General features: G+C 43.1%; 2 protein-coding genes across 4 annotated transcripts; both read right to left on the bottom strand.

Moving 5' to 3' along the window:
* Window positions 1-2,080: 2,080 nt before the first annotated feature.
* LOC123101845 (uncharacterized) lies at window positions 2,081-3,193 on the bottom strand. Its single transcript, XM_044523113.1, has 3 exons — window positions 3,152-3,193; window positions 2,636-3,040; window positions 2,081-2,557 (listed from the first exon to the last, which is right to left on the bottom strand). Exons 1-3 carry the CDS (start codon window positions 3,191-3,193, stop codon window positions 2,081-2,083), a joined length of 924 nt encoding a protein of 307 aa, XP_044379048.1.
* A 1,415-nt stretch (window positions 3,194-4,608) lies between these two features.
* Window positions 4,609-9,711, bottom strand: LOC123106161 (BAG family molecular chaperone regulator 6). Of its 3 annotated transcripts, XM_044528384.1 has the most exons (7): window positions 9,494-9,711; window positions 7,171-9,202; window positions 6,756-7,058; window positions 6,520-6,660; window positions 6,228-6,413; window positions 5,141-6,121; window positions 4,609-5,107 (listed from the first exon to the last, which is right to left on the bottom strand). In XM_044528384.1, exons 2-7 carry the CDS (start codon window positions 9,115-9,117, stop codon window positions 4,763-4,765), a joined length of 3,903 nt encoding a protein of 1,300 aa, XP_044384319.1. In that variant the 5' UTR covers window positions 9,118-9,202; window positions 9,494-9,711; the 3' UTR covers window positions 4,609-4,762. The 3 variants fall into 3 exon arrangements, with proteins under 3 accessions (XP_044384319.1, XP_044384317.1, XP_044384318.1); XM_044528382.1 differs by having other exon boundaries at window positions 4,609-6,121; XM_044528383.1 differs by having other exon boundaries at window positions 4,609-6,121; window positions 6,228-6,410.
* Window positions 9,712-10,574: the final 863 nt, after the last annotated feature.

The following is a 10,574-nucleotide window of genomic DNA, read 5'->3' as shown; positions in this document are numbered from 1 at the left end:
TTCCGATGTATATGAAAAGTGTTGAATGTGTATTGGAAATATTGTCATGTGTGAAGAAAAAGAAAACCGATGAAAATCAACAAAGAAGCAAAGAAAACGGAAGAAGCCCAATAAAAACCATCCCGCTCATGTCCGCAGTGACCCCCCATCTAGTCGTTGCTGGAGACGAGGAGCCTCTGCAACATCTCCTTCAGCTATTGGTTCTCACTACCAAACATTAACGTGCGTTGCAATGACACAAAGAAATGTCATGACTCTATTCCAATAAGCATGTGTTAAGACTCCTAACAAATCCACGTACTCTAATTCGACACAACGCCTGACCGTATCACCGTTTATCCTTCTTCCCACCCTCGCGAACGGTGACCATGATGCCCACCTGACCACCGCATGTCAGTAATCATTGTGCCCACACAAGGAAATGTTCAAAACTTCAAGAACTAATCTCGGCGAGCTAGGCATGTAGGTTGCCCTTCTCGAGGTATTCCTTGTACCTGGTCCATACATCTCCCCTCATACTTCTACTCTCTTTTGCTCGATCAAGCAATGATTGCCATGAATAAAGGTTGTGCCGATCAAGGAGGTGAGTCGCGACACATCACCGGAGGTGAAAAAGGCTCGTCGATGACGAAGTGACAGAGAAGGATGCAGAGGCCGGACGTCACACGTGGAGATATGCTGCTACCCTTTGTAGGAGAGGATGAGTAATGCCACATGGACAGCGGCATAGTGAGTGCCAACCATTGTTTATGTGTGTATAATGCATGGCAATGTATGCAGCGGCGGAGCTAGCGAATTTCCGAAGCCTGGTCACAGTTTAAACTAAAGCACTTCAATTTTTTTATTTACCAAGAAACATATTTGAATAAATATCATGTATTACCTCTGTCTAAAACTAGTTTTTTTAGATTTGTCTGGATACGGACGTACCTAACCCAAAAAGGTGCCCGGGCTCGGTTTTCACGGGTTTCAATGGGTTTCCTTTTCTTTCTTCGTTTTCATCTGTTTCATTCTTGCTTTCACTTTTTTTTGCTTTTCTTTGTTTTTTCATTTTTCTTTGTTTCACTATTTTTCCTCATTTCTTTCACAGTTTTCACATATTTTCTCTATTTTCTTTTTTCTTGATTTTCACTGTTTTTTTATTTTTTATTACTTTATTCATTTTCTTTGGTTTTCCTTGCTTTTCTTTGTTTCTTTATCGGCTTTCTCTGTTCTCATTCTTGTGCAATTGTTTTCTTCAGTTTTTATTTTCCTTATGAAATTATTGTTGATATAAGGAAAATAAAAACTGAAGATTCAAATTTTCTGAATACATTGTTGATATTACATTGTGTTGATAAAATTATTTGTGTTGATACAAGATTCAAATTTTCTGAATACATGTCTAATATTTTTTCCATACATATTTCATATTTTTTAAATGTTTGATTAACAATTTTCAAATACAAGATTAACATTTTTTTTAATACATGGTCCACATTTTATATATGCACATTTAGCATTTTGCAAATGCTTGATTACCATGTTTCAAGTACTTGTTTAACATTTTCTAAAATTCTTGATTTTAAATGTGTGATAAACTTTTTTTTACACAAATTATATATTTTAATATAAATATTTCGTATACATGAGGAACATTTTTCTATATACATGTAAGTATTTTTATCTAATGTGTTATGTAATATGTTTTTTGTAATATCCAATTTGTTTAGAATATCTAAAAGTATAAAAATTAAAACATAAAACAATAAACAGGAAGAACATTTTTTAGACAAAACGAAAAGAATGTAAAAGAGAATACAAAAGAATGTAAACCCGAACATAATGCATGTTCAGATTCAGTCTTTTTTTTCCTTTTTCCTTTTTTGGTTTTCTTTGTTTCTTTTCAAGACTTTTCTTATTTTTCAGAAATGGGCAGATAATTTAAACCAATGTTTGGCTTTGGAAAACAATTGTTCATCTTTTTCCTTTACATACATACATACATACATACATACATACATGCATACATACATACATGCATGCATACATACATACATAGACGTAACCTGGAACTCGAGACATGAATCATGGTCATTCTTCAGTGGACGTTGTTGGCCGTCGTGTCCCTGACTGCCCTGTGCTGCACCCTCACCTTGGGCCTCCTCCTCTTGTGCACCGCGAGCTTCCTCTCCAGCGACTTCACCTTGTCGCTCAGCTCCGCGATGATCCCCATCTGGTCGTTGCCGGACACGAGGAGCTTCTGCAGCATCTCCTTCAGCTTCTGGTCCTCGTCGCTCAGTCCCTCCTTGTTCTTGTCGTCGTCGTCGCCCTTCGGACAGTTATCGTGCGTCGCAGGGGCCGTAGCTTCTGCTGATTCTTCCTCTGGAGGTGCTCCTTCAGAACCGTCTTCCGGCTTGCCCGCTTCTGGCACAGGTACTGCAGAATTTGCCCCTGTTGCACATGATACAGTCTCTGCAGGCATGGTGTCATTGCCCTCTGTTGCTTCAGAAGCACCCAGTTTACCTCCATCGTCATGTTCCTCCGTTTGAAGGTCACCTTGGCTCTTCAAGGGCAACTTGGAGTCAGGATTATCACCGGCTAGTCCGTCCCCTGTACCTCCAGGCAGGGCAGGTTCAGGGCTAGTGTTACTCACCGATCCTGAATCGTTCAGTGTATCTTCCATGGTCTTGCCTCTCGTTTCCAGTGGTACGGCTTCGGGCTCCTCCCCAATTGCATCATTCAGAGTATTTTCCATGGCGGTGCCTTCGGTTTCCACTGGTACGGCTTCAGGCACCTCTCCAAGTGCATCATTCAGAGAATTTTCCATGGGCTTGCCTTCGACTTCAGTCTCCTCTGCAATGGCAGAGCCACCTGCTGGGTCCTCCACAGGAAGTTCATTTTGCTGATCCACAAGTGTTGAATCAACCTTACCAGAAACCCCTTGATCTGATTCTTCAGTGCCGCAGTTTTGATCAGCAAATCCTTCACTGCATTGTTTCAACGCCGAGCCATCCAGGTAGTGCCTTGATAATCCTTCACTCTTCGCTGCGGCTTCCTCCTCCTCACATTAACAATGTTAACATCCAATCCCTCAACTAAGAGATTATCTTATTAACCAATGAGCAAATACTATACGCCAACCAACAACATAAACAGAAATACAACTTACTTCTTCAGTACATCCTTCCCTCAAAATGCCTGGCTCTTCCATTTGTTCATAAAATTGCAACTTTTTGTTCATCAATTTCGAAAATACTCATCAAATTCGAAATTTATTCATCCATTTTTTTTTCAAAAAATGTTCTTGAATACAAATTTTGTTCATCAAGGTAAAAAAATGTTCATCGAATTGAAATTTAGTTCATCAAATACAAAAAAATGTTCAACATTATTAGAAAATACTCATTAAATATTGTTAATCAAAATAAATAAATGTTCATTTAAGTTCAGGAAAGGTTTAGTCGTTTGAAATCGCAAACATTTTTTGAATGAAAAACTGTTTTTGAATTTGGTGAACATTTTTTGAATCAAGAAATATTTTCGAATTCAGTGAACGTTTTTCTAAATCTGTTCAATATTTTCTGAAAATCAGAACCTTTTTCTAAAACTAAAAAAAACAGGGGCACCTCGCGCCCCACATGGGCCGGCCTAGAGAGGTGCACGGGGGCGGGGGGGGGGGGGGGTGTATTTGGTGCGCCGGGAAAATTGGTGCTACTGGTGCATCAGACCTGTTACACATTCAAAAATGTTCGAAAAGATCCAGAAAAACTTAATGCATTGACATATTTTGTCACAAAAATTCAAATTTGACATCAATGTGCCAACAGGACAAAACTAAAGCCGAGCTTGTATTACGTAGTAGTATTTAGTGTCAAATTTGTTGTTTTTGTATCTTGACCAATGTTTTAAATTTTGATTTGAATTTTTGTAGAACATACATTGATAGTTTATGGATGCACTATTTTTTTTTGCGATTTTTTTTGAACATTTTTTAATGTGCAACGGGAACCTATGCACTGATAGCACCAATTTCCCGCTGCACCAGAACATTGATGTTATGTCAATAGGATTCGGCAGGCCAAATATGCTTCCACAGAAACTGGCTGGCCCTGTTTGGATACTCTAAATCAGTTAAAGGTTAGAGTTAGATTCTAACCTTAAACTAACCCTGAACTAACTCTAACCAAAGAGGTGTTTGGATGGCAGAGTTAGATGAAGCGCGGATATTAAGACGCCTTCACGAATGGCGCGCGAGTGAGGAAGGGAGAGGACGAGAAGCTTTGAGAAAGTGGGGAGAGATCTGCTACGGCGAGAGCAAGAGATAAAGTGTTTTTTTAATGGTTTCAAGAAGAACTAACCCAAATAAGCACCTCTTGAGTGGGTCAGAATTTTAGAATTTTTGAATGGGTTAGATGCATCTAACCCAAACTAACCCTTCTGTTTGGATATTTTTGAGTTAGTTAAGTCCAATCTAACCCAAACTAACTCCAACCTATGAATCCAAAAAGGACCGCAAACTGAAAACTATAGCAGAGGAGGAAAGACCCACTAAAAAAACAGAGGAAAGAAATACAGCAGAGTATCCAAGACACACAGATACGAAGCATCCTCTTAAACTGTACAATGTTCCTCACGACCATGTGAACCGCTGAACGTACACTGCAGCATAGTACTAGCATATACAAAGTACTACAGACAGTAGTGATGGAACTTCCATCATGGAAGCATTACAAATTTACAGACATAGCCTGAAGCTTCAGAGATCAACCATGGCCGTTCTTCAGAGGACGTCATTGGCCGTCGCGTTCCTCGCTGGCCTGTGCTGCACCCTCACCTTGGGCCTCCTCTTGCGTGCCAGCTTCCTCTCCAGTGACTTGACCTTGTCGCTCAGCTCCGCGATGACTCCCATCTGGTCGTTGCCGGACGCGAGCACCTTCTGCAGCATCTCCTTCAGCTTCTGGTTCTCGTCGTCCAGGCCCTTGTTCTTGGCGTCGTCGCCGCCCTTGGGACCATTATCGTGCGCTGCCGCTTCTTCTTCCTCTGGAGATGCTCCTTCAGCACCTTCTTCCGGCATTTCTGCTTCTGGTGCAGCTACAGGCACAGCAGAATTTACTCCTGCTGCACAACTGAAATAGCACGCCATGACACCTACAGGCAAGGCTAGAGTTTCTGCCGGCTTGGTGGCAATGACATTGCCTTGGGTTGTCTCAGAAGCGTCATCACCATCCTGCTCCTTCTGCAGGTCACCTTGGCTCCCCGATGACACCTCCGAGTCAGCACTATCACCGTGCAGCGCGCCACCGTCGTGCTCACACGGAGGTGGTCCGTTGGTTGCGCTTTCAGGCAGGGCAGGCTCAGGTTCAGGTTCAGCACTGCCGTTACTCGGCAGCGATCCTGCATCCTTCAGAGTACTTTCCATGGTCTTGCCTCTGTTTTCCACTGGTACGGCTTCAGGCTCCTCTCCAATTGCATCATCCAGAGTGTTTTCCATGGTCCCAACTCTGCTTTCCAATGCTGCATCTTCAGCCTCCTCTCCAATGGCATCATTCAGAGTATTTTCCATGGTCCTGACTCTGCTTTCCAGTGGTGCAGCTTCAGGCCCCTCTCCAATTCCATCATTCAGAAAAGTTTCCATGGGCTTGCCTTGGACTTCAAATGGTACAGATTCAGTCTTCTCTAAAATGGCAGAGCCGCATTCATTCTGCTGCTCCATGAGTGCTGAATCGTCCATATGAGAAACCTCGCATTGTTTTGTTGCTTCTTCCGATCCTACTAAGACAACATTTTCTTGCGTGGTGTTCTCTGCATTTGCACCCGTATCATAGTCCAGATTCCCAGTGTCGGCAAAAGTAGTTCCATCTAGCTCTTTGCCTGAATCAACCTTGGCGTCTTCTACTTCTTTCTCCATGTCGGCATTGATGACCTCTGCTTGTTGATCTCCTGCATTCACTATTATCGAGTCATCTGCAAGAGGTGGATCATTTCCATGTGGATCTGCAACTTCTGAATCCTCCAGATGAAGGGATGGTGCACTTGGTACGTTGCACTGATCTTCAGCAGGAGCAGCATCATGTTTCGGCCGCGAGCTACCAATGGAAGCAGATTCCTGCACCTGACCTCCTCCTTCAACCAAACCGTCCTGCTTTTCATCATACACAATGTTTGAGATTCTCATTACAAACTCTATGTTGCTAATATTGTTTTTTAAACACATCTAGAAAATAATAATAAAAATAAAAACTCACCTTCTTGACGGCCACTTTGCTGTCCGTACATGCTGCAGTCATTGCAGTTGTACCATCCTCAGTTGTAGTAGGAGAAAAACCTTGATCTGATTTTTCAGTGTGGCAGTTTTGCTCAGCAAGCGTATAATGCAATGGCTCGATGTGGTGCGTCGATGATTCTTCACCCTTCTCTGCCGCTTTCTCCTGCTGACATGAACACTATTAACATCCACTTCATGGACAACAAAGTATCTTGAAACCAATGAACAAATACTGTACGCCGACCAAAAACATAAACAGGAACACAACTTACTTCTTCAGTACATTCTTCCCTCAAAATGCCTGGCTCTTCAATTTGGTGCTTCTTCTCAGTGATAACTCCTGATAAAGCTGCATCAGGCATCACATCCATCGCTCGTACTCCTTGACATTCAGTAGGTGCTGCAGCTTTCCCCTATTGGATCACGGTGCACATCAGATATGCTACTTCAAAGCACAAGTGTTTGCTATACTAGGATACATAACAATCGGAAACACAAATCAACTCACTTTGTCTTGTGCTTCTTCATTTGCAGTACTTAATTCTTCCATTTGATGTTTCTGTTCAGTAGAATCTCCATCTTCATTAAACTTCAAGGCAACTTCAGATGAAACGTCATCATGCATAGGCTCGTTGGAGTTAACTGAGGAAGGCAATTGTTCTTCCTGAACTCCAATGAGACTTTCTTCCTCACTCTTAGGGTGATTAGGTTCAGCAGACATTTTCTTGCACAAAGAATCGAGCTTCTCCTGCAAACAAACTAGCTGTCGAGCAACAGACTTCCTAGACTCCCTCACAACTGGATGCAAGCCCTGTACAAGTATATAAAGTGTTAAAACCAACATAGTTCCAAGGATCAAGTAGATAGCATGGGTTTATTTGCATATAATAAAGTGAATCAAATAAAGCTGAAAGATGCAATACCTGAATGGTGTCAAGGTTCAGGAGTAAATTCATGATGGTCTCATTAATAGCGACGTGCTCTTTTTCTGTTGGCTGCTTTGAAGAAGCTTCAAGGGCTTGCAGCTGCTTCTCCACATCTTGCATCTGCATATGGACATTCTTGATCTTCCGTAGTTTCTCCAAGGGTTGCCATCTTCGTACATGGTACCCTCTGTATGCAGACTGAATACGAACAGCGGCATCTGGTTCTGATAACTTGATTTCAAGGGCTAAATTTGGAGCTTCGCCTCGGATCTTATACTCATCCTCCTTTCTGTTTTTGTCACACTCCTGCAAGCTCTTTGCACTGACTTTTTCTTGCGCTTCAGCACTGACGGTAGGTTGCACCTTCTGATCAGTCACACTTGTGGAAACTTGTTCCTCTTGCGCATGCTTCACAGAAGCATCTAGCACTGTTACATTCCTAGGCCCTGTATTTGTGGCAATCTCATCAGATGATTTCTCTTTAATCGGCATCTTACCCTCTTTCTGATGTTCTGATAGCTTTGTCTCCTGGTTCTTGCCTTGGGCCTCTTTTTCAGATACCTTCCTCGTTGCTGGGCTGGATGACCTTGAAGATGTGTTTCCTGATTTCTTCTTTGGCAATGGATCCACTCGCAAGCATACGGGGGGTAATTTTGAAGGTTTAGCCTTGGATGATTCAGCATTGTTGCTTTTCTTATTTTCTCCCTCCTTCTGAACCATAATGGCCTTCTTTTCCTCTTTGTTTCCAGCCATGCAGGATTTCTTCTCATCACTCTCTTTCTGATCCATAACTGGGATGGTCCTGCAGGTATGAACCTTCTTCTCAACATCCTGCTTCTCCGGCACAACTGAAATAGCACGTTCGTCCCCACTGTTTGATTTCTCCGGCACAACTGAAATAGCAGGTTTATTCCCACTGCTTGGTTTCTCCGGCACAACTGGGATGGTCTTACAATTTCCATCCGCTGTCGTGTCATGCCGATGCTCAGTGCATGCAGGCTGGTTCACCGCTGATGATCGTCCATTTTGTTCTCCAGAGCCATCCCTAGCAGCAGGCTTTTGATCATGATGATCATTACCAAACCAAGACAAGGGAATAATCTTGATCTTCGGCGAAGGCGGATCTTCTTGCGTGTTCTTTGGACTCTGCTCGGTCTCCTTCAGCTCTTTTTTAGCTTCTGGTTTGGTCTCAACGCCATATCCTGGTGGCATCCAAACCATTGGCCACTGATGTTGTGTCGCCTTCTGACTGTCATCAGCTGGCTTCACATCCTCTGTCCTCTCTCCACTCTGAGGAAACCACTTGCTGAAGAACTGAGGTGGAAACTCAAAGCTTGTTCCGTTATTAGCCTTGTCCTTCTTGTCACCGGACGGTAGCCACATCACCGGGTACTGGTAGTTTGGGTTCCGAATTATTCTGGAATTGTCTGCATCCTTCTGCTTACTGTCATCCTTCACTTCAGGCACATGTTCTTCGATTTTCACGTTGCTCTTCTGCCCTCCATCTCCATGGCAAACATGGTTCGGACACCCGCAGCAATGGCTCTTGAACTTGTCATATAAACCATTGTATGTTGTCTGATCAAGAGGATAAGGTGGGAATGAGCCAAAGTATGATGATGAGTAGGGGTTCGGATGATGCGGTGGAAATGGACCATGGTAATATGGATAAGGTGGTGGAAGTTCTTGGGGAAATGGGGGTCTGAAACTGTAGTAACCAGGAGGGTATGTGTGGCTGCAGCAGCTGTGTGACTCTGGAAGGCCTGAGTGATTCATGCTACCACTGTATGGCCAAGGGCCATATGGTGGTCGACATGGCGAGCAGTCCGCTTCAGGCATCCCCTGGCGTCCGGCTTCCCAGGCAGGAGGGGGATAATATGGATAGGGAGCATGGTGCCTGTAGTATGAGGAGTATGGATCCATGTAGTGATTTGTTGGATACATGATTTACTTGCTTTTTTTTTTATACAGGTAGGAGAAATGGCTGGACCTGTTTATCAGAGACCCTGCTCTTGTGATACCTGCAATACTGAAGAAAAATTGAGATAAGTGTCATGGTGTACATACAGGATCCATGTTAAATTTGCATGCCTGAAACCAAGCAATACAAATCAAAACCTCCATGACGAATTCATTCATTCAAAGTTCCTTGAGACGTACATACTGTAAAGAAAATAAACCTACATTTGACTGAATCGAAGTTCCACACGGAAATACTCTAGGTACCAGCACTCCATTCATTCATTCAATCATTCATTCAGAGATACTACTATATAAAATGGGGAGGAGGTGCAGAGAGAAGCAGGGGTTGGGTGCTTACAGTTACGGTAGAGCGCGTCGTGGGGATCCGACGAACCGCCACCGGGCCGGGAGAAATCAAGGGTGGGTGCGGGCGGCGGGCGATCTGATTCTTCTTTCTTCTTCCTCTGTTGGTTCCCTCTTGTGTCAGCGCGGAGGGGAAGCAGGTAGTAGATAGGTATTTATCCGTGTGCGCGGAGCCGAAGCCGGGAGAGCGTTCGGGAGATTTCTCGACCCGGATCATGCGCGGGTCGCATTTCTTCTGGGCGCTTCCACCAGCCTCTTTCCTTTCTTTTTTTTCTTTGAGAAAGCTTTCCTTTCTTTTCTTGGCTACGCGTCCCCGACGAGGCCGGCTCCGCTCGACTCGACTGCCCGTGGGCCCACGCACCGCATCTTATTTTATAACCTTATATAATAACTGAATAATTGCTCCTGCGTTGCGACATGCGAGTGATTATTTTTATATACTTTCTCCGTCTTAAAATAAGTGTCTCAACTTTAAAATTATGCAAAGCTTAATACACTTATTTTGAAATAGATAAAGTACAATTTTAAAAAGTTTCTATAGGCAATCATTGTGATTTCGTACATACTTGTATTGTTATAAACATTTACTTCCTATTTGGTATATATGGTATAAGAACTTATTGACTTATCAAATAAATATTATTTTATTTTGATACGAGTTAATAAGATCGTGAAACAATTGAGTTGCTTTTAGAGAAAATCAGTGGGGAAACAATCAAAGATGGAACAAAAAATGGATATGGAACGTGAGGTCAGACGAAAAAAAGTTGAAACGGGAACCTTACATTTTTCTTCTTTTTTTAAACATAGTACATATGCAGATGCCCATACATACGTACATACACTTTGTCAGAGATGGGGCTCCGCGGACCCGAAGAAAGGTTCGAACTCTGGGGTGCGCACGAAGAACTTAGCTACACCCCTGCCTACCGCTCACGATCTCACAGCCTCGACTTCCCGGGCTCGGGAAAGAAGGGAAGGAATGGAACACGAGGATTTACCCATGTTCGGACCACCTTGCGGTGTAAAACCCTACTCCTGCTTTGTGATGGATTGCCTCGCAAGGAGGTTGAGTA

The sequence above is a fragment of the Triticum aestivum genome, chromosome 5A (assembly GCF_018294505.1).
Source record: "Triticum aestivum cultivar Chinese Spring chromosome 5A, IWGSC CS RefSeq v2.1, whole genome shotgun sequence".
Classification (NCBI taxonomy): Eukaryota; Viridiplantae; Streptophyta; class Magnoliopsida; order Poales; family Poaceae; genus Triticum; species Triticum aestivum.
Note: the sequence above shows the minus strand (reverse complement) of the source record. Positions and strands in the feature narration are given on the sequence as shown.